A 22,020-nucleotide genomic window follows, 5' to 3' on the forward strand; every position below is an offset into this window, starting at 1 on the left:
TAATCCTGCTTGTGTATATGCTCACACGTGTGCCAGTAGGTGTCCATATCAAGACATATGTGTGGGCTTACAGGTGTGCACGAACACACCTAGGCACCTGGGTGCCTACAGATGCACTTCAGGTGCAAATGTGCCCACCTGCAGAGGCAGACGAGCACACAGCCAGGGAATCCCGGGCCTGCAAGTGCTCTCGTGTGGGTGCTCATGGCCACATGAACACAGAGTCTCGCACACGTGTGGATTCCTAGTCAAGTACGGTCAGAGATCTGTATGGAGCATGCATGTACACACGTGTGGATAGACTGAGCTGGGTGTGCATACCTGGACCGGGCCCACACACAGGGAAGTGACCTCAGGGAGCCCCCAGACCCTCCTGCGGAGTGGCCAGCCTCAAAGGCTGCTGGGAATGCAGGCATGCTCCCAGCGGGCCAGAGGGGCTTGCTCACCACTGTTGTGTTTTCTCCCCAGCAGGGCTTTGAGGCCGCTCCCCAGGCATCTGCGTCAGTCTGCCAAGGCTGCCGCAGCCCGGCCCAGGGCCTCCCCATCCCGTCCACCTCACCTCCCTCCCTCTCATCCATCGTCAACCATGGCTCACCGCAACGGGTGGGGGAGGGGGTGGGGGGGCCAGGTTGGCCCTGCAGTGACCCCTCTCCCCCTGGCCCAGGGACGCCTCTCACAGTGCTCAATGGGCCTATCCTGGCACTGGATGCAGACCTGGACGTCTATGCTGTGGTGACCTACCAGCTGCTGGGTTCCCAGAGCGGCCTCTTTGACATTAACAACAGCACCGGTAAGGCCTCTGTGCCACCCCAGCACTCCCAGCCTGGCTCCAAGTCTTCCAGCTGGGATGGGAGTGAACCCACTGCTAGATCTAGGGCGTCCCTTGTCAGTGCTGGATCAGGGTTCTCCATGGAGACCCCATTCCTCACATCCCACCATGCCCCCAGGTAGCTGGATTAGGCTACCTAAGGGCGAGAGGGGAGGACCCAGGAGGAGGCTTCGGGCTGATACAAGGGACCTGTTGGTGCACAAACTCTCAGCCTAGGTATAGAGCCCCCCAACCCGCTCCCTCCATCTCCCCATGCCCAGGCCAAAGGCTCAGGCCCTGACTCAGCCAGAAGCACCTAAAGGTCTGTCCTCAAACCAGACCCAAAGCTCCCCAGGGACCATGTGACATCAGTCTGGTCCTGGACAGGAGGCCAATTTGGTGACAAGTGACAACAGGGAGGGATATGCTAATACCTCTCTCAGTGGAACAGATCAATCCTCCACCCTGGGTCACTCATCCCAGGCAGGACTCTGGAGATCTGCAGAGGACACCTGGGGAGGGGACAATCACAGGAGACTGGCTCTGGGGGCCCGGGGCCCTCCCTAAGCATTGGCTGATGAGCCTTTGGGGAAGAAAGTCATTGTGTTGCTTTCTCTGCTCGTCTTTCATCTCTTTTGCCGATGTGCCCCTATCTTTCTCTGTCCCCTCCCGGTTGGCTCTCACTCTGTCTCCCCTCTGCACCCCTTTTCCTTTGTGTCAACCTGGCTGATGGCACCGGGAGCCAGGCATGGTGACAGTGAGGTCAGGTGTCATCATTGACCGGGAGGCCTTCTCACCCCCTGTCCTGGAGCTGCTACTATTGGCTGAGGACATCGGACTGCTCAACAGCACAGCCGACCTACTTGTCACCATCCTGGACGACAATGACAACTTTCCCACCTTTAGCCCTGCCACCCTCACGGTCCACCTGCTGGAGAACTGCCCACCTGGTAAGCAGAGGACAGGCCCCAGCCCCAGCCCCCATGCAGGAGCTGGTTGGGGGTCCACGGGGATTGGAGCCTCACAGGTTGGAGGCAGAATTCACCTCTAGTGGGGAGAAGGAGGGGCAGCATGGTAGGTGGAAAGAGCACTGGAGAGGGAGTCAGGAGACCCAGGTCCCTCTCACTTGCCTTCTCTGATCCACACTGTCTTGTCTGCAAAACAAGATTATTAAGATATGTTTCATCCATGTGCCTGGATGGAAAGACTGACATTTTTAAAGTCAAAATAGAGGAGCCGGCCCCATGGCTGAGTGGTTAAGTTCACGCGCTCTGCTTCTGGGGCCCAGGGTTTCGCCAGTCAGGTCCTGGGTGCAGACCTAGCACCGCTCATCAAGCCATGCTGAGGTGGCGTCCCACACAGCAGAGCCAGAAGGACCTACAGCCAGAATATACAACTATGTACTGGGGGGCTTTGGAGAGAAAGAAAAAAAAAAGATTGGCAACAGATGTTAGCTCAAGTGCCAATCTTAAAAAAAAAGTCAAAATAGGGTTAATGTGATTCCCATCAAAATCAAATATGACTTGGGGGATAAATTTGATTCTAAAGGTCATCTGGAAGAATAAGAATATTTTGAAAAATAAGTATAACAGAGCCAGATTTGCCTTCCCAGATAATATAACACATTACAAAACTACAGAATTTAAAACGACATGATATGAGCAGAAGACTCTGGGATGAAGTAGCCCAGAAACAGATACCAGTAAATTACAGATGTGATGGAGCCAATAGTGAAAACTAGTTATTTAGTGTGCAAACATCTATTCATATTTAGTGTAGATTCTCACCCCATATCAGACACCAAAAGGAAACCCAAAGACATTCTAAAGAAAATATTAAAAAGTAGAAAACATTAAAGAAAAAGAAGAAAGTTTAGGTGAATATTTATCTGATTTCTGATAAATTGATTCTAAGCATATAAGAAACAGAACAACTCAGAAACGGAAAAATATTAAATTTTGGTACATATGAATTTAAACTTCTTTACATCAAACAATTATAGGCAATATTAAAAGGCAAACAAAAAACTGAGAAAAAGATATTTTTCACATTATCATAATTATACAATTCATATAAATTGACAGAAAAATAGGGAAAGGACAAAAGCTAACAATTTGCAGAAGAGAAGATACAACTAATCATTAAATTATTAAAAATTGTTCAATCTCACAAATAATCATACAATTCAAAATAAAATGAGATATGATTTTCCTACAAAATTGCAAACATGAAAAATGTGTAAAAGTTAGAGACTGGCAAGGTTGTGGTGAGAAAGGGCTCTGTGAACCAGCAACAAATATACCTTGTTTTTTGAACAAGCCACTGTGCTCAGCTACTCCCTGTTACAACTCCCACAGGATTCTCAGTCCTTCAGGTCACAGCCACGGACGAGGACAGTGGTCTCAATGGGGAGCTGATCTACCGAATAGAAGCTGGGGCTCAGGACCGCTTCCTCATCCACCCAGTCACTGGGGTCATCCGCGTCGGCAATGCCACCATTGACAGGGAGGAGCAGGAATCCTACAGGCTGACAGTGGTGGCCACCGACCGGGGCACCGTCCCTCTCTCGGGCACAGCCATCATCACTATCCTTATTGATGACATCAATGACTCCCGCCCCGAGTTCCTCAATCCCATCCAGACAGTGAGTGTGCTGGAGTCAGTTGAGCCCGGCACTGTCATTGCCAACGTCACTGCCATCGACCGCGACCTCGACCCAAAGCTGGAGTACCACATCATTGGCATTGTGGCCAAAGATGACACTGACCGCCTGGTGCCTGACCAGGAGGATGCCTTTGCCGTGAATATCAACACAGGTACCAGTGCCTGCTCCCCTCCCAGTCTTCCTCCTGACTCCCTGCCCAGGCTCCTTGTGCTCTGCTTTCTTCCTTACCCTCCCTTCCGTCTAGTCTCTCTCTCCCTGTTCCTCCCTTTCCCTCAGCTGCTCCTCTTTCTGCCTCTCTTCTCTCCCCTGTTGACACCACACTCTTCCTTCTCTTTTCCATCCCTCCCCTTGCTCCTTCCCTCTTTCCTTTCTCTTCCTCCTTCTCCCTTGACCAGCTCTCTCTCTGAGATTCTCTCACTCTACCAGTGTTGTATGAGAGTGCCCGTCTTACCACACTCCTGCCAGCATTAAATATTATAAAGTTTTTGTGTCCGCAATTTTATAGGAAAATGGTACCATGTTTTAATATGCATTTCTTCAATAACTGGGTGGTTGAACACTTTGTTCATATGTATACTAGCCATTTAAATCATCTGTAAGTTATATATGTGTGTGTATATATACATATATATATATATACCCTTGATGATTTTCTTACGCTATCACAAAACAAAGAGAACTGTGGCTTAGCTTTCACAATTTACGCAACTTATAATTTTTTTGAGGAAGATTAGCCCTGAGATAACATCTACCACCAGTCCTCCTCTTTTTGCTGAGGAGGGCTGGCCCTGAGCTAACATCCGTGCCCATCTTCCTCTGCTTTATATGTGGGACGCCTACCACAGCAAGCGGTGCCATGTCCACACCCGGGATCCGAACTGGCGAACCCTGGGCCGCTGAAGCAGAACGTGTGAACTTAACCACTGCACCACCGGGCTGACCCCTATGCAACTTATAATTTTGATGGCTTTACCATTTTCCCAAAAGTTTAGTGTTTTTGCTCGTCTGGGGAGTTAGGGAGGGGACATGGGACATTACAGGTATAATTCTTGGAAGTCTCAGAGGAGTGACAAAAAAACTAACATGGCTGTGACAAAATGCTAACAATTGTTGTTATTCAGAGAAATGAGTAGTAAAACAGCAATGAGATATCAGTTTTCCATACATGATTAGCAGATATGAGGATGCTGGACAATATTATTGGTGACAATGTGGGGACATCAGAACTCTCATACACTACTGTAGGAGTTTAAACTGATTTCATCATCTGGACAGCAATCTAGCACAAAGTACACTTATACCCCATGACCCAGCAATTCTGCTCCTGGGTGTATATCCCAAGGAAATTCTCAGGTCGATAATGGGACGATCTGAGGATGTTTACTAAAATGTTACTGGTGGTGGGAGTTGGAGACCACCTGGGCATCTCTCCCTGGGAGATTGGAGAGTATAATGAAGGGTGGGTGCACACCATGGGATACCAGGCAACAGTTAGAAGTAATAGATTAGACTCACACAGAGCAAGATGAGTGCACCTTAAAAATGAATACTTACTGAAAAGAATTAGAAATAGGATGGGATATATATACCACAGCTCCATTTGCATAAATGTAAAATACATACACAAAACAATACATGATTTTCAGGAACACTTTAAAAAAAACACTCTTCAGTACATTACAATGATTTCCCAAGGGGAGAGGAGTATAGAAATAAAAGGGAATAGATACATACATAAAACAAGAGTGATGCCAATGATGATGGTGTGCAATGAACCAAAGAATATGACTCATTCAGTGTGCATCTGAGGCCAAAGGAAAAAAGAAGACAGGAAAACCGTGAGCACTAGGAGAAGTTAGATAGGTTAGCCACGTCCCAAGTTAGCAAAATACCCGCAGCTTTGGTTGGTCAGGACCATGGGGAGCTACTCCACGCCCCTGCCCAACTTTAAGCTATACTGGTGTCTCAACCACTTTCCTCTTCTGTTCTCCCTCCCTCCGACTGACTCTCTTCTCTCTATTTTTCTTTCCAGTGTCTTCTTTGCCCCTCTTCCCAGCTCCCTCCCTTACCTTCCCTCCCCTTTCTTCTTGCCAGAGCCTCAGCTTTCTGAGCGCTCCTCTCCAACTGGGCTTCCGTTGCTCCCCTGGCTTCCTTTCCCTCTGCCTCTTCCCCTCCACCCTCTCCCTCCCAAACCTCCCGCCCTGGTCAGCTCTGAGTCCCAACGCCCTCATGCCCTGCTCTGCTCCATCCCCTGTGCACCCTGGACTAACTGATGTTAACCCTCTTCTCTCTTCCTCATGGCTGGCAGGCCCACAGGTTTGAGCTCTGTTTCTCTGTCACTTCCCACCTCATCTCTTCTCTGCTTCACCCCATTGCCTTCCTCCATACCCACCGCACCCACCACCACCCTTCCCATCCTGTGGGGCCGGGCCGAGGCCGCGGCCCAGCCTTTGCAGACTGAATGCAGCCACCCTCTCCCCATCCTCGCTCCCCAGCCTCGGGACGGGGAGCGAGAGTAGGAAGAGGAGGAGGAGGAGGCAGCGGCCCAGGGTAAGTGACCACCCCGCGGCTGGGCACTCAAGGAGGACAGATGTCCAGCAGGGGGATTTGCCAATGGGGAAAGGAATCCCAGAGACCCCAGTGCCCGAGAGGGAACTGGAAAAAGAGAAAGGAAGTTTCACTCTAGGATGAGGCTGATGGAAGGAGGAGCTGCCAGGCCCTCCAACAGGCAGGAAGGAGAGAATTCACAGCAGAGCCAGGCCTGAGATGGGCCAAACAAGGTCTGTCCAGCCCAAGCCCCAGCTCTGGAGGGCTCTTCTGTGGTTTGAGGGCAGGCAGGGGCCCTGGGAGGCTGCGGGCAGGAGAGAAGGAGACAACTCCTTGCTAGCACGGATATAGTGTGGTGCTCCTTTCCTACCGTCAGCCCATGTCCTGCCCCAAGACCAAGGGGCAGGCCCAACTGTCCAGCCTGTTCCACCCACTGTCCCCTCCAGGGAACCCCCTCAGGGCTTTTTAGCTGCCTTGACCTTCCTTTATATTTGACCTCATTAGAATACAAGAGTTTTTTAAATTGTGATAAAATACACATAACATAAAATTTACCATCTTAGCCATTTTTCAGTGTGCAGTTCAGTAGTGTTCAGGATACTCACATTGTTGTGGAATACAAGCATTTTTTTTTTTTTTTTTAAAGATTTTAATTTTTCCTTTTTCTCCCCAAAGCCCCCCGGTACATAGTTGTGTATTCTTCATTGTGGGTTCCTCTAGTTGTGGCATGTGGGACGCTGCCTCAGCGTGGTCTGACGAGCAGTGCCATGTCCGCGCCCAGGATTCGAACCGACGAAACACTGGGCCGCCTGCAGCGGAGCGCGCAAACTTAACCACTCGGCCACGGGGCCAGCCCCGGAATACAAGCATTTTTTAAACAAGGATTTACATAGCACTTTCTATGTGCCGAGCACAGTTCTAAGCCCTTTATAAATGTAAACTCGTTTAATTGTTAGAATCCTCAAAATAGCCCTATGCGGTAGATCCTGAAATTAGCCTCATTTTACAAATGAGGAAACAGGTGCAGAAAGGTTAAATAATTTACCCAAGGTCACCAGCTAGTAAACAGTGAGTTAGGGGCAGAGTGATGTGTCCCCAGCTTGCAGATGGCTGTGGTCTCATCCCAGCCAAAGATGAGACCAACAAGGTCCATTGGGGACCATTGCCCTCGGCAGGGATTGGGAGGGTTGGCCAGGAGCACCCCTGGGAGGCCCAGATTTTAGGGGGTTCCCCTCAGGCTGAACCTGACCTGGTCTGGTCTACAGGGTCTGTAATGGTGAAGTCCCCCCTGAACCGGGAACTGGTTGCCACCTATGAGGTCACTCTCTCGGTGATTGACAATGCAAGTGACCTACCAGAGCGCTCTGTCAGTGTGCCAAATGGTAAGGTTCCCCAGGGGCATCTCCACTGGTTCCTCAGAGCCCATCAGGGCGGGAGCGCTGGCCAGGGACAGGGAGGGAGCAGCAGGACCCAGCTGCAGAGGCTGCCAGTAGTCAGGCTACAGTGGGGCGTGGAAGGTGGCAGCTACCATGAGACTCAGGGTGGCTGTGTGTCCTGGTTGTTAGGCAGAGCTCAGCAGTGGGGTGGGGGCGGTGTCCAGGAGCCCAGAATTGTGTGTGATCTTGAACTCCAAGCCTCAAAGTGGGAAGGAGGCTTGGTAGAGGCTGGAGGGGGATTGAGAAAAAGATGGGTTTACAGACTTAGGTCAGAATCCTGTTGTCAGAACCGCTAACAAGTGTGTGGCTGGGATGTGAGACAGGAACCGCAAATCTGCTAGGAAGCCACAGGGTCAGCCCAGAGGAAGGAAAGAGCAAGGAAAGGTGACCTGAGGCCATGGACACTCCATTGGGGGCACAAGCACCACGGCAGAGAAGAGAGGGGCAGGGATGCTGCCTTAGCAGGCCAAGTGCAGGCTGTCCTGCTGCAGCCTGAGGCGTGAGCTGGGAGGGGGCTGCGAGACGCGTGGATTTTGTGTGAGCAGAGCAGGGAGGGAGGGGGACGTAGGGGTGGGGTGGCCTCAAGTGGCCTCTGCCACAAGGCAAGGTCAGCTGCTAGAGTGAGGAGATAGGCCTGGCAGATATTGGCTGCTTATCTTTATGGCCCAGAGGCCCAAGTTTCCAGAAAGGAAGGGCAGACCTGGTCATCTCCTCAATTTTCCACACTCAGAGGGTGAAGGGCCCAGGCTAGTTATATAGAGAGAGCAGCTCAGACAGGAGATAGAAGGCTGAATCATGGGAAGGGTCTTAAAGATCATCTTAGTGGTATCCCATTGCACAGGTTAGGAAACTGAGGCACAGCAAGGGCCAGGGGCTCCACAATGGTTACCAGCCAGTTGGTAGAACCCAAGCCCTTTTCCCTTACGGAAGAGTGAGCGACCAGACCAGAGGAAAGGGTCACATGCCACCGCCTAAGGGTTGGGTCAAGCTTCAGGGGGTCCCAGGAGGCCTGTGAGATGCTGCCATCCTCTCTGCGCTTGGCTGAGACTTCAAAAGGCCTAGCCAGCCTCACTGATGCCCTCTCACTTCACCCTCAACCCCTGCCTCCAACCCAGCCAAGCTGACAGTCAACATCCTGGACGTCAATGACAATACACCCCAGTTCAAGCCCTTCGGGATCACCTACTACACAGAGCGGATCCTGGAGGGGGCCACCCTGGGCACCACACTCATCGCTGTGGCAGCTGTGGACCCTGACAAGGGCCTCAATGGGCTGATCACCTACACGCTGCTGGACCTGATGCCCCCAGGCTACGTCCAGCTGGAAGACTCCTCAGCAGGTAGGTGGGAAATCTGCCAGAGGAGGGTTGGGGAACATGTGTCTGTATCTACTTGGCCTCCAAGAGGGACCATGGCCTGCTTCTCACCCTCCAGTTGGGGCCCCACCATGGCCCCTTAGGGGGCTGGGCCAGATCCAATATGGCCAACATTCCAGTCACTCCCAGATGCCCAAACCAGAGGAGGGGACAGAGTGCCTAGTCCCAGGTTGGGATGGAAGCCCCCTTTGAGGTCTGCTGGAAACTTGGGATACTCCACCATCTCCGTCACCCAGGCTCCCACTATTAGTATCACCGAGGGAACAAGAAGGCCAAGAGAGCAGAGTCTCAGAGGAGGTCCTGCTTGTTGGTGTTCATCCCTTTGACTTGCAAAAAGCTTTCTCACCCCTCCAGTAAGGAGAACAGCTGGATGCCAGTTGCTCTCAGCCCTCTGGCCTGCCACTGGGCAGTGCTGCCTGGCCACCCTCCTTCTTCAAGGGACCATACCTGCCCTCAGAACTCAAGATCCTTCTCTTCATACTTTGGAGAGCTTCCATGAGTGAGGAGTGACCAAAATGGCAGTGGTTGTCTCTGTGTCTTAGGGAAGGTCATTGCCAACCGGACGGTGGACTATGAGGAAGTGCACTGGCTCAACTTTACAGTGAGGGCCTCAGACAATGGGTCCCCACCCCGGGCAGCTGAGATCCCTGTCTACCTGGAGATTGTGGACATCAATGACAACAACCCCATTTTTGATCAGCCCTCCTACCAGGTGGGTGACCAGGCCAACAGGTTGGGTCCAGGAGCTGTGCCCATTCCTTGGGGCCTTTGGGCATCCTCCGCTCCCACTCTGCCAGCCTCTAAGCCCCATGGGAGTGGCCAGCCCATGAGCAGCTTCATGTCCTGGGTCCTCAGCATCAGTGAGTTCCTGGGGGGGGGCGTAGACTCTAGGACTGATTGGGGTCCACTTTCTCTCCCTGCCCGCCGGGCTCCAGGAGGCCGTCTTTGAGGACGTGCCTGTGGGCACAGTCATCCTGACAGTCACTGCTACTGATGCCGACTCAGGCAACTTTGCCCTCGTTGAGTACAGCCTTGGGGATGGAGAGGGCAAGTTTGCCATCAACCCCGTTACGGTAAGCGGGTGATGGAGGGCCTGGGTTTGGGGAGTGGGAAGGGCCCAGGGTCATAGGCTGAGAAGCCACCAAAAATATTGTAGTCCTCCCCCTGTGGTCATCTGGGTCTTGCCACCTGGACATCTGTAGCCGCAGAGGCTTTTTAGCCAAGTCAGCAAGCCCTGTTCTCAGAGCCCCAGACATCCTGTAGACTGTGGCCTTTCTATCCCAGCAGACATGGAAGGAAGTGGCCAAAGTCTTTTGGTACTAGCCCTTTGTGGGACAAAAATTTCTGAGATGTGTCCTCACCAGACTAGAAAACTTGATTCAAGTCCATGTGACTGCTTTTTGAAACTGTGAAAAGAGAGGCATAGGAAGCTCTGCAGAAAGTGAGCACAGTGTTTGAGCACCTACTGTATACATGGCCCTTTACTCGGTGCTGGGAGAGGGAAGCAGCCCCTACACTGCATCCCCCAAGCTCCCATGAGTCTCAGACTTGCGGGAGAGCAGACTCAAGAGGAAAGATGGGTGATGATTTCAAATGTCTGCAAATTGGTTCAGAGCTGCTGCTTTCAGTACAGAGAGAGAGAGAGCCCTGTGGCCTGCGAGTGGCTAGCCAGGTGGGACCTTCCCCAGTTGCTGGACTGGAACTGGACTTTCCTTCCCCCTGCCTCTGCCTGCCCACATTCCCCTGCACCCTGCCCTTGCAGCAGGGTTCTGTCCTCCTGCTTGGTATGAACAGTCAGATATGCTGCTGGCCTGGCACTGTGAACAGCGAATATTTATAGAGTACTACTGTATATATACCTGGTCAGGTCCAGCCTGACTGTTCATCGATCTCCAGGTGGACTGGGGTAGTGAGGGCAAGAAGAGCCACTAGAATGAGAGCTCCGTGGGGCAGGAGCTGTTGTCCCTTCTGTTCAGTGCTGTGTCTCCTGAGCCCAGAACACTGTCTTGCATGTAGTAGATGCTCAATAAACACCTGTTGAATTGATGAAGGCCCTGACACCACCCTCCCCCGACTAGGGTGACATCTATGTGCTGTCCTCTCTGGACCGGGAGAAGAAGGACCACTATATCCTGACTGCCTTGGCCAAAGACAACCCTGGGGATGCAGCCAGCAACCGACGAGAAAATTCGGTGCAGGTGAGGGGCACCAGCCTGGGCCAGGGACACTGGGGACTGGGCTGTGGAGGCAGCAAGTGGAGCCTTTAGAGAATGACTGCTCAGAAGGGGATCAGAGCCACCCAATCCCCTCAGAGACATGGTGGCAGGAAGGAGAAGGGAAGGCTTGGCTGAATGGGTCCCAATGGTTGCGGCTTAAGAGGATAGGGACTCTCTAGGAGAAATCTCTTGTGTGAAACCCCTGCTAAGGCAGCTAAACATACCTGGGAGTAACGCAGATAAAGCCTGGGGCTCCCCACTGCCCAGTGTCTCCATGGTGTCCCCGTGAAAGAAACACAGTCCAGCAGCCAAACGTAATGATAAAGCAATTTTTTATTTATGTCTCTTAAAGAACGTTAGTGAGGGTTCAAATTCACAACCCCATTCCCATTCCAGTGCTAGCATCCACCCAGTTGCTCTGAGGCCAGCATCCACCTTCTAAGCTCTATCTTCATTTCTATCTGGTCCCACACCTTGAGGCTTTACTTGCTCTTTCTTTCTTCCCCCTTCTTTCTGCCTTCTCCAGCCCTGTCTTTCTGCCAATTCTTCTACTTCTCTCAATAACCTAACCATCCAAATAAACTCTCCCAAAGGGCAGAGAGGTGAGAGTCTGGGTGGGCAAAGACAACTTCTCTTTAGGAGGGAGGGGGAGGGGGTGGGAGCACTCACACATATCTGACTCCTGTCCCTGTCACACAGACATGTGCTGTGTTGGGAAAAGCACAGTATTTGGAGTCAGAAGACGGAGGTTCCATGAGCTGAGCACACCGCATTTGTCATGTAACCTCTCTGAGCCTCAGGTGTCAAGTCTGCCGGGGGTAGGGGGCAGAGGAGTAATGATGACCTCTCCTTCCTAGGGCGGCGGTGAGTCAGGAAGGTGGGGGGTTGGAATGTGCTTTGTGCACTGAAAAGCATTCTTAAGATTGCTGCTGTGAAGGGCTCTGATGAGGGTGCAGGCAGGCAGGGCCACAGCAGCCAGGGAAAAAAGGCTTCCTGGCCTCGTGTGTCTGTAGGACCTGCCCTGGGCTGTCGGGTCAGCCGAGAGAGCTAATTGCCAGACCATCCACAAATCCCAGTCAAGAGGGGGCCTTTGGGAGTGGAGGAATCACAGTCCAGCATTAAGGTGCAGCGATTAGAGTCAGATGTTTAGGGCCACTGTGGGAAGGAGCAAAGGACACAGAGTAGGAGGTCCCTGCTTCAGGACCAGGACACAGATGACCTGTGACCCGCAGTACTAGTTGCTGAGCATTTCCTTGGGCCAGGCACTGCACATGTACCATCCCACTCTAGTATACACCATCCCAATCTAGCATGCACCATCCCGCTCCAGCATGCACCATCCCACTCTAGCATGCACCACCCCACTCTAGCATACACCTCCGCAGGTAAGCCTCACAAGCCTGGAGAGAGAAGATACTGTTGTCCCCAGTGTACAGTTCAGGAAACTGAGGCTCAGGGAATTAAATAAATCGTTTGAGGTCAGACTCCAACAGTGGGCACTATCCACTCTGGCTTATTCCTTTGTGACCTGGTCGCTTGAAGTAGCCCGGAGTATGCTCCTGACCTTTGACCTCAACCTCCCCTCCAGGTGGTGATCCAGGTACTGGACATCAATGACTGCCGGCCACAGTTCTCCAAACCCCAGTTCAGCACTAGCGTGTATGAGAATGAGCCAGCAGGTACCTCAGTCATCACCATGATGGCCACAGACCAGGATGAGGGCTCCAATGGGGAGTTGGCCTACTCACTGGAGGGCCCTGGAGTGGGTACGTAGCCTGCTCCCCACCCATGAAGCCTTGGGCGTGGGAGGGACAGACTGCCATGCCCGCAGCCCCAGGCCAGGAGGGGGAGGAGGGATGGGAAGGATGTCTCAGCCGGAGCCATGCCCTGCTTTCCTTCCCCACCTGCCAGAGGCCTTCTACGTGGACATAGACTCAGGCCTGGTGACCACAAAGCGGCCACTGCAGTCCTACGAAAGGTTCAACCTGACCGTGGTGGCCACGGATGGTGGGCAGCCCCCACTCTGGGGCACCACTATGCTCCTGGTGGAGGTCATCGACGTCAATGACAACCGCCCCATCTTCGTGCGCCCACCCAACGGCACCATCCTCCACATCAGAGAGGTACTGCTGTCCCCTGGGGCCTCCTGCCCACCAACATCCCCCTTCCAATAGCCAGCCCACTTCTTCATCCTGCAGTCACGCCTGGGAGAGTGAAAGGGCCCCCATTGTGAAGGTGGAGAAACTGAGGCCAGAGTAGGGGTCAGACTTGCTCAGTGCCACACAAGGTAGTACTGAACAGTGGTTAGTAATTTGGGCTGTGCCAGCAAAAGGTCTTGGGTTCAAGCCTAACTCTATCACTTACCAGCCCAATAACTTTGAGCAAGTGACTTCTCTGAGTCTGCTTTTTCATCTGCAAAACGGGACTAATAATAATAGATGCCCCATCTCTTGCTCCTAGATGTCTGCCAAGGACAGTCTCCCCAGAAACCCACTTCCCCCAGACCTGTCTCAAAATAAACACACACGCCCCTTCTGTCTGTCGTTCCTGCTGATACCAGTGTGGAGACAGCCTGGGAGCTGAGTATGTGCATGCATCAAAATAAGAAACCAGGGGAAGTGGCTGAGCTCTGGAATCTCTCCAATTCTTCTTTCATTCCTTGCCCTAAAGTGCCTTGTAAAGATAGGAAAGAGTGCCTTTGTCTCCTCTCCCTCGTTCCTCTCAGCACCCAGGCCCCAAATGCTCCTTGGTGGTACAGTAGGGGTGTCTCCCACTTGTTCTTTGCTCCCCAAACTTCAGCGTATCTCCGCAGCTCAGAATATCAGCGTTAAGTCCTTGTTGTCACTCTCTCTCCTCTTTGAGGTCCCGTGGGAGAAATTTCTCCCATGGCTGCGCTCTAGGAAACACTGCACCTTTCCCTTGTGGTTTGTTTTTACCTGTGTCTATTCCAGTGATTGGTGGTCCTCTTTGCTTTGCCCACTAGGGAGCTCAAGAGGGGTCAGCTCACTTTGAATGATCCTGCAGAGACTTAGCACACACACCTTGCCTCCCACCTCTTAAGTGTCCATCTTCTTGCCAACCATTTTTATTATTTACCCTCATTTTTTTTAACTTGTTCACTCATTATAATTTATACATTCTTGTAAGCTGCCTCAAATCTTTTCTGTGGAATGCAGCAGCATATAATTTAATAATAATCTAGTTGTTTTCCACGCCAAAGGCCCCACTTACTGAGTTTTCCCCTTCAAGGGCTCCGTATCTCCCAAACAACCAGCATTTGCTAAGTAATTATCTATTTGTCATCTCACTTTCTATTAATTAGATATAACTGCCATTTGGAGTTTCTGATTGTCATGATCAATAAGATAAACAGTGAAACCATGCTGAGCTGATAATTTTTCAACTAAAAGCAGAGAAACTTGCTCTTTTTCTTGTGTCCTGGGCGGCCTTATCATGGGTCAATGGATGAGTCAGTTAGATTTTTTGATATCTACTCAACTCAAATCTGCTTAACTCAAGGGATTTAGGAGACTGAGGCTTAGAGAGGTGAAATGACTTGTCCAGGTCACACTGTGAATTAGTAACAGAGTAGAACCCAGGTGTTCAGTCTTTATCCACCATGTCACCCCACCTGCCTCCCCCACTTTCAGGTACCCCATGGGGTGGATGGTGGTACTTTGGGATACCCAGAGCTCCTGTGATTAGGGTAGCAGACAGCAAGACAGACCTGGCAACAGAGGGTGTATGTGGCCTCAGTTTTTGGATCTCCCTTCTCTCTTCTAAACCTCAGCATGCAATGGGATCGGCGGGAGGGGCGATCACCCCGAGAGAGCTTGGAGCGTGGTGCACCCCAGGCTGGACCATCAGTAGGCGGCGGCTTTGGCTGGTGGTGGGGTGAGGGGATGTTCTAGCAGATACTCAGACTCCAGCAGAGTCCCGCCAAGTAGGCAGGCATTTCCTAAGGATGCTGGAAGGCGGCAAGGACATTCTTCTACGAAGGAGAAAGGACAACAACTCCATCCCGGCCTGGGAGCTGGGATTCTCTCAGATGCTCCATGAGCCTTCTTGCCATTTCCCACCCCCGCCCCCACCCCCCCAGGAGATCCCGCTGCGCTCCAATGTGTACGAAGTCTACGCCACAGACAAGGACGAGGGCCTCAACGGGGCCGTGCGCTACAGCTTTCTGAAGACGGCGGGCAACCGGGACTGGGAGTACTTCACCATCGACCCAATTAGCGGCCTCATCCAGACCGCGCAGCGCCTGGACCGCGAGAAGCAGGCGGTGTACAGCGTAAGGGGGCGGGGCCCGGCGCGAGGAGCGGGGCCGAGGGAGGGGCTTTCCCCTGGGCGTCGGGCCACCACCTGCCTGCCCACCTAGAATGTTTACGAAAGTGGTGACCTGGGGCCCTCAGTCTCGTCCTTTGATTGCACTCCTGCCTTCAGCTTATCCTGGTGGCCAGTGACCTGGGCCAGCCGGTGCCATACGAGACGATGCAGCCACTGCAGGTGGCCCTGGAGGACATCGACGACAATGAACCCCTCTTCGTGAGGCCTCCGGTGAGCTCACCCATCCCTTGCGCCAGTCATGCCCACACAGGGACTCTCTGCCTGCAAGCACACACGTGCACAGGTTCCCCTGTGCACCCTTTGCCATGTACACACGTGGTTGCACACAGAAACCTGCATACACTTCACAGCACAAATATTTGTTGAGCAGCTACTATTTCAGTGCATTACTCGGCAGACAAAAATGCCTGGCTCCTGGAGCTGAGCTTCTCCCAAGTGCTCACACTGCCCCCAGGAAGTGCTGCTTTTTTGAGCTGGGGCTGAGCTCGGCATGTGGACTCAGACTCTCTGACTGGGTGTTTTTTCCTTCTTGTGTGCACGTGGGACGTGATGCTCCCTGGAGACTGTGAGTGTGAGTGTGTGTGCACATGGACGTGCATATGAGAGAGCGTCAGCCCTAATCCAAACATCCATTCAGGTGCTGGATACTTCAGAGAACATGCCAAGCCCAGCCCAGCCCCCAGGGAGGGTGTCAGTGGGCAACACTCTCTGAGGGCACAGCTAGCATCTCCCAGGCTCTGCCCTGGCTCCCTTGAGGTTACAGCAGTTCTGCTCACCCCACAAGGCATGAACAATAAACTCCCTCAGCACCCATAAAAGTACTGCCTAGAGCCTTCTGGCAGAAGCTGGAAGGGCCTTCCCTTGGCCTCCCCTTGGCCTCCCCTGAAGACATCCTCCTCCCCCCTTGCAGAAAGGCAGCCCCCAGTACCAGCTGTTGACAGTGCCTGAGCACTCCCCACATGGCACCCTCGTGGGCAACGTGACAGGCGCCGTGGACGCAGATGAAGGCCCCAATGCCATCGTGTACTACTTCATCGCAGGTGGGGCCTAATGGGGCTGGTGTCCTACCTACCCTGGGGCTGGAGATGACCTAAATGTGCTCTGGCCTGCCCTCTCACCCTGTGCCACGGTCCCACCTTCAGCCGGCAACGAAGAGAAGAACTTCCATCTGCATCCCGATGGGCGTCTGCTTGTGCTGCGGGACCTGGACAGGGAGCGTGAAGCCGTCTTCTCCTTCATCGTCAAGGCTTCAAGCAATAGCAGCTGGACACCTCCCCGTGGGCCCTCTCCAGCCCTCGACCTGGTCACTGACCTCACCCTGCAGGAGGTGCGCGTTGTACTAGAGGACATCAATGACCAGCCGCCACGCTTCACCAAGGCTGAGTACACTGCAGGTGCAGGGACTGGAGCCTGGGCGCAGGGTGTGGGGTGGCCCCTGCCCTACCACTTAGACCTGCTTTCCCATTCCTGCAGGAGTGGCCACTGATGCAAAGGTGGGCTCGGAGTTGATCCAGGTCCTGGCCCTGGATGCAGACATTGGCAACAACAGCCTGGTCTTCTACAGCATCCTGGCCATCCACTACTTCCGGGCCCTTGCCAACGACTCTGAGGACATGGGCCAGGTTTTCACCATGGGTAGGGGCCTGGTCACAGATGAGTGGCCTCCAGCCAAGACCTCCCTCTGTCACTGCATGGACTGTAGTCAGGAGGAGATGGGGTCTGTGTGGACACCACAGAGTATGGCTGGCCAGCCAGCCCGCATGTCAGTCCTTCCATTCATCCACCCATCCATCCATCATTTATCTAGCTGACCAGCCAGCAATCATTCGTCCACCTCTTCATCTCTCCATCTACCCATCCACTTCCTTCTTTTCTTTCTTCCTTCTTCCCGTCTCTTCATCCATCCATTATTTATCCATGCATCTACCCACCCATTCATCCATCCGTCTACCCATTCACCTATGCATGCATGCATCTATCCATCCATCCGTCCATCCTTCCTCTCATTCATTCATCCATCCATCCATCCACACATCTACCCATCTGTCCATCCGTCCATCTTCCCATTCTCCTTCCCATCGATCCACCTATCTTTCCATTTGTGCACCTCATCCTCCCCTGGTTCAGGCATTGTGCTGGGCACTGGGGAACCAGAATTCAAAAAGCACACTTGTAAGTACAAGTGTGCATTTGCCTGTGTAAATGACTGCACCTCTCTGGGTCAGGTTCTAGAAAGTGTCCCGGTGGGTATCCCGTTACCTTACTTCCAGCCCCAGTCCCTTCTACACTCCTCCATGTCTACAGGAGCCAATCCAGACTCCTTGGCCTGGCGCTCAAGGTTCGCCAGGTCTTCCTCCTAATCCCTCTTTCTGGTTCCACAGTCCCCTACTATCCTTAAGGGCCCTGTGCCCAGCCAAGCTGAACTACTCACCATTCCTTCAGCCTGCTCTGCACCATCCTCCCCTGGGCCTTTGATCCCTTTGTCTTCACTTCCTGGGACACCATCTTGCCCTTCACCTCTGCCTTCAGATATGCTCCTTCTCAACCATCCTTCAAAATCTAGTTCATACGCTACCTCTTCCAGTCATACAACCAGACACCATCGCTTTGACCTCTGAGCTCCCATTGCTCTTATTGTAAGAAACTAAAGCACAGAGAGGCTTTGTAGCTTACTAAAGGTCACACAGCTAGAAAGTGGCAGATTTTGAACCCAGGTCTACTGTCTTCTAAGAGAAGACTGTGCTGTACCTCCTCTGGTCATCTCTCTACTATGATTGTGAAATTCTGAAGTACGTGTGTGTGAAAGAGAGACATACAGACACTCAGGGGGCTCAGAAGTGTCCCGTAGTATCCCAACATGGGACAGCAGAGTCCCATACTCGTCATCCTTGGACCAGAGCAGCCCATAGTTGTGTTTTGTTTAATATGCAGTGTTTAAATTAAAACGTGGGTCAATAGTTATAGATCAGGAGATTTCACTAGAAATCTCTAGAAAAGGTGCAGGTTCTGGCAGCACGGGCTGCACTCTCCCATGACAATAATCAGCCAAGCTGAAGCCTGCGCTGCTGCCCCTTCAGATGGACATTCACGTCACTTATTCCCACTCCTCTGTCATCTTTGCTTTGCTGGGCTCTGTAGGCATCTGTGTCCCGAGTTGCTGCAGGCCCATGCTGCCTCCCCTCCACGAATCCACCTGCCCCTGGCTCTTGCCCCTTCCGGGGGATTTGGGGGTGGTGGGTGGCCCCTGAGCTGCACCAGCCTGTGGGCTCTTCCTGCAGGGAGCATGGATGGCATCCTGCGCACCTTCGACCTCTTCATGGCCTACAGCCCTGGCTACTTTGTGGTGGACATTGTGGCCCGGGACCTGGCAGGCCATAATGACACGGCTGTCATCGGCATCTACATCCTGAGGGATGACCAGCGTGTCAAGATCGTCATTAATGAGATCCCCGACCGTGTGCGTGACTTTGAGGAGGAATTTATCCGCCTGCTCTCCAACATCACTGGTGCCATTGTCAACACAGATGACGTGCAGGTGCCCCATGGAAGCCAGTTGGGGCTAGGGGCAGTGGAGGGAGAAGGGGGACCAGGCCACAAGGAGGGACAGGACATTGTAGAGACGTCAGGGGCATGAAAGGGGGTATGTGCCCCGGCAATCATTTCCTAGCTGTGTGGCCTTGGGAAAGTCCTTCCAGGTCTCTGGCCCCCAGTTTCCTCATATGTAAAATGGAGCAAAGAACGGTGCCGGGCCCAGTGTTGTGAAGCGATTGGCATCGTGCTCAGTCCTCAGTGAGCATTCACTAGTGATAGTTATTGTAGAGCAGGGCAGCAGGGGCTCCCAGAAGAGCCCTGCCCATCCCATGGCATCCTTTGCTCCTGTCACACCCCATGATGCCCCTTCTTGCCTAGTTCCACGTGGACAAGAAGGGTCGAGTGAACTTCGCACAGACAGAGCTGCTCATCCACGTGGTGAACCGTGAGACCAACCGCATCCTGGATGTGGACCGGTGGGTAGGGTCTGTGCTCAGACTGCGAGTCTGCCTCCCTGCCCTGGAGTGGGGAGGGGACCCACCAAAGGGGGCACAGACAACACCTTCAGGCCTGAGGTGTGGGGCTCTCCCCCAGAGGTGGGCAGGGCTAGTAGAGAGAACAGTTTGGAAGTATGAGCAGAGCTCCACCCGTCTGCCTTACTCTCCCCATCGTAAAATGAGAGATTACACTGATTGTGAGATCAAACGGGTCCTGTACGAAGGGAGGGTAGCCCTGTAAGATACAAAGCTACTGAGCCGCATGGACTTTAACCTTGCAAGGCTTGTGGGGGGTGGACTTTGGGGGTCCAAAGTAGGAGCTGGGCAGACTGGCCTGAGTGTGGCAAGCTCTCGGGGCATGGCCGAGGAGGGCAGCTGAGGCCCCTGCCCTTCGCCCAGGGTGATCCAGATGATTGACGAGAACAAGGAACAGCTGCGGAATCTGTTCCGGAACTACAACGTCCTGGATGTGCAGCCTGCCATCTCTGTCCGGCTGCCCGACGACATGTCTGCCCTGCAGGTACAGCTGGTGGCACCCACGCCCACAGCCCCCACACTGCCACGGGTGCTCTCGCCCACTCATGCCTGGCCGTTTCCCCCAGATGGCGATCATTGTCCTGGCCATTCTCCTGTTCCTGGCTGCCATGCTCTTCATCCTCATGAACTGGTACTACAGGACCATGTGAGTGACACTACCCCCTGCCCTGACATTAGCTGACTGGCCTGCTCCTACAGACACAGGCAGGAGGGCCACTGGGCCCTGAGATGCCAGCCCAGCCCCAGCTTCCCTTACCAGGTCCTTTCTGTTTCTCTCCAGACACAAGAGGAAGCTCAAAGCCATTGTGGCTGGCTCGGCGGGTGAGTGAGGGCTGTGATGGGTGGGGAGGAGAGAGGGCAGGAGGAGCCCCTGGGGGCCTAGAGTGACTGCCCAGGCCTCATAAGGCTGGCTCAGGCCCTGGGTTGGGCCCAGGCTCCCCCAGCCCCAGCAGGGTGTACCCCTCCCCTCCATACCCCAACCCTTCTCCCTGCAGGGAATCGTGGCTTCATTGACATCATGGACATGCCCAACACCAACAAGTATTCTTTTGACGGGTGAGTAGGGTAGCCAAGCCCTGCCTGGTGCGCTTTGGTGGGGCCTGCCGAGGACCCAGCTGGGATGAAATCCCTGCTGTCTCCCGAGCAATGAAAGAACAGAGTGGCTGAAACCTGGGGCCTGGGCGCCCCCTGGTGGCCAGCCACCCATCTCCACCTTCAGAAACTGTGTCATTGAGCTGGGCTCCCCAGCTGTGAAGGGTCCCCAAGTTCCAGGGGGGCACAGACTTTGGTCACCAGGTACCGAGTGAGGCCTCTGCACCAAAGCTGAGTGAGACTGACATGTCCTGTCGTGGTTCTAGCGGGATCCTAGGGGGGAGGACACAGGTACCACGGGCAAGGGGCCTGCTTCTCATGGCCCAGAACCCCCAGTCCCATGAAAGGCACTACCGTGAAAGGCCAAGGAAATGGGCAGGGGTTAGGGGTGAGGCTGCAAGGGCTCAGTCCACTGAAGTCTCCCTCCTCACCCCACCCTGCTCCCCACCTGCAGGGCCAATCCCGTGTGGCTGGATCCTTTCTGCCGAAACCTGGAGCTGGCCGCCCAGGCCGAGCACGAGGACGACCTGCCGGAGAACCTGAGTGAGATCGCCGACCTGTGGAACAGCCCCACCCGCACCCACGTGAGCACGGGCCAGGGCCAGAGGCAGGGGTGGGCAATCACGAGGGACGGGATGGAGGCAGGGTAGGTCTTCACCACCCCTGGCCAAGGAGCTGGGTTCTTTGGGAGGTGGTCCACTACTGTGTGTGTGTGCGCGTGCGCGCGTGTGCATGCACGCATGTGTGCATGCTACCTCTGTTCCAGCTAATGTCCCCTCTCCCTAGGGAACTTTTGGGCGTGAACCAGCAGCAGTCAAGCCTGACGACGACCGGTACCTGCGGGCAGCCATCCAGGAGTATGACAACATTGCCAAGCTGGGCCAGATCATTCGAGAGGGGCCCATCAAGGTGAGCCCTCCATAGGGGCGCCTGCACCCAGACCGCTGGCTGAGCCTGGACCCACTCCAGGGGATCTAAGGGTTGGGGAGGATCCTGGACAACAGTTTTCTCAACCTCTAGGCTCAGTTAAACCTGCCCTCCACTGGGGCAAGAACACCAGGGCAGAAAGAGGGGCCAGGGCCCCAGGCTGAGGAGCTGCTTCAGCCTGCAGTGGCCTCGAGGCCAGGGCTCCAGCATGAGCTCACATGGGTTCTGGCTGGCCGCTGTCACTAGGTTCTGGTCCTGATCCTCCACCCTAGGATCAGACACCTGGGCATCCTAGACTCCCAGAGTCACCTTCCATCATTCCCATCCCATCCAAGTTAGTGAGGGGTGGGGCAAGCAGGGGAGGGCCTTGGTGGGGGGTTAACCCTCTCCCTCCCCCAGGGCTCGCTGCTGAAGGTGGTCCTGGAGGATTACCTGCGGCTCAAAAAGCTCTTTGCACAACGGATGGTGCAAAAAGCTGCCTCCTGCCACTCCTCCATCTCCGAGGTAGCTGGGCGGGCCGGGAGCTGTGTGCCGTGCCCCAG

The 22,020-nt window shown here is 53.8% G+C and overlaps 1 protein-coding gene across 4 annotated transcripts in view; it reads left to right on the top strand.

The window, feature by feature from the left end:
* CDH23 (cadherin related 23) overlaps window positions 1–22,020 on the top strand; it is a 77,399-nt gene that overhangs the window by 53,549 nt on the left and 1,830 nt on the right. Inside the window, exons 13-36 of one of the 4 annotated variants that reach the window (XM_070226830.1) lie at window positions 665–790; window positions 1,555–1,758; window positions 3,166–3,624; window positions 7,286–7,402; window positions 8,572–8,796; window positions 9,375–9,544; window positions 9,768–9,905; window positions 10,911–11,030; window positions 12,637–12,814; window positions 12,960–13,171; window positions 15,148–15,339; window positions 15,492–15,605; window positions 16,306–16,435; window positions 16,538–16,789; window positions 16,869–17,030; window positions 18,674–18,930; window positions 19,305–19,402; window positions 19,823–19,943; window positions 20,026–20,105; window positions 20,241–20,281; window positions 20,455–20,515; window positions 21,006–21,135; window positions 21,338–21,460; window positions 21,878–21,982. In XM_070226830.1, coding sequence (XP_070082931.1) covers window positions 665–790; window positions 1,555–1,758; window positions 3,166–3,624; window positions 7,286–7,402; window positions 8,572–8,796; window positions 9,375–9,544; window positions 9,768–9,905; window positions 10,911–11,030; window positions 12,637–12,814; window positions 12,960–13,171; window positions 15,148–15,339; window positions 15,492–15,605; window positions 16,306–16,435; window positions 16,538–16,789; window positions 16,869–17,030; window positions 18,674–18,930; window positions 19,305–19,402; window positions 19,823–19,943; window positions 20,026–20,105; window positions 20,241–20,281; window positions 20,455–20,515; window positions 21,006–21,135; window positions 21,338–21,460; window positions 21,878–21,982 — 3,815 coding nt within the window. Of the gene's footprint in view, window positions 1–664; window positions 791–1,554; window positions 1,759–3,165; window positions 3,625–5,884; window positions 6,024–7,285; window positions 7,403–8,571; window positions 8,797–9,374; window positions 9,545–9,767; window positions 9,906–10,910; window positions 11,031–12,636; window positions 12,815–12,959; window positions 13,172–15,147; window positions 15,340–15,491; window positions 15,606–16,305; window positions 16,436–16,537; window positions 16,790–16,868; window positions 17,031–18,673; window positions 18,931–19,304; window positions 19,403–19,822; window positions 19,944–20,025; window positions 20,106–20,240; window positions 20,282–20,454; window positions 20,516–21,005; window positions 21,136–21,337; window positions 21,461–21,877; window positions 21,983–22,020 lie in introns of those variants that run through there. The other 3 variants (XR_011423123.1, XM_070226815.1, XM_023644557.2) reach the window with 3 other exon arrangements.

Source organism: Equus caballus, chromosome 1, assembly GCF_041296265.1.
Source record: "Equus caballus isolate H_3958 breed thoroughbred chromosome 1, TB-T2T, whole genome shotgun sequence".
Lineage (NCBI taxonomy): Eukaryota > Metazoa > Chordata > Mammalia > Perissodactyla > Equidae > Equus > Equus caballus.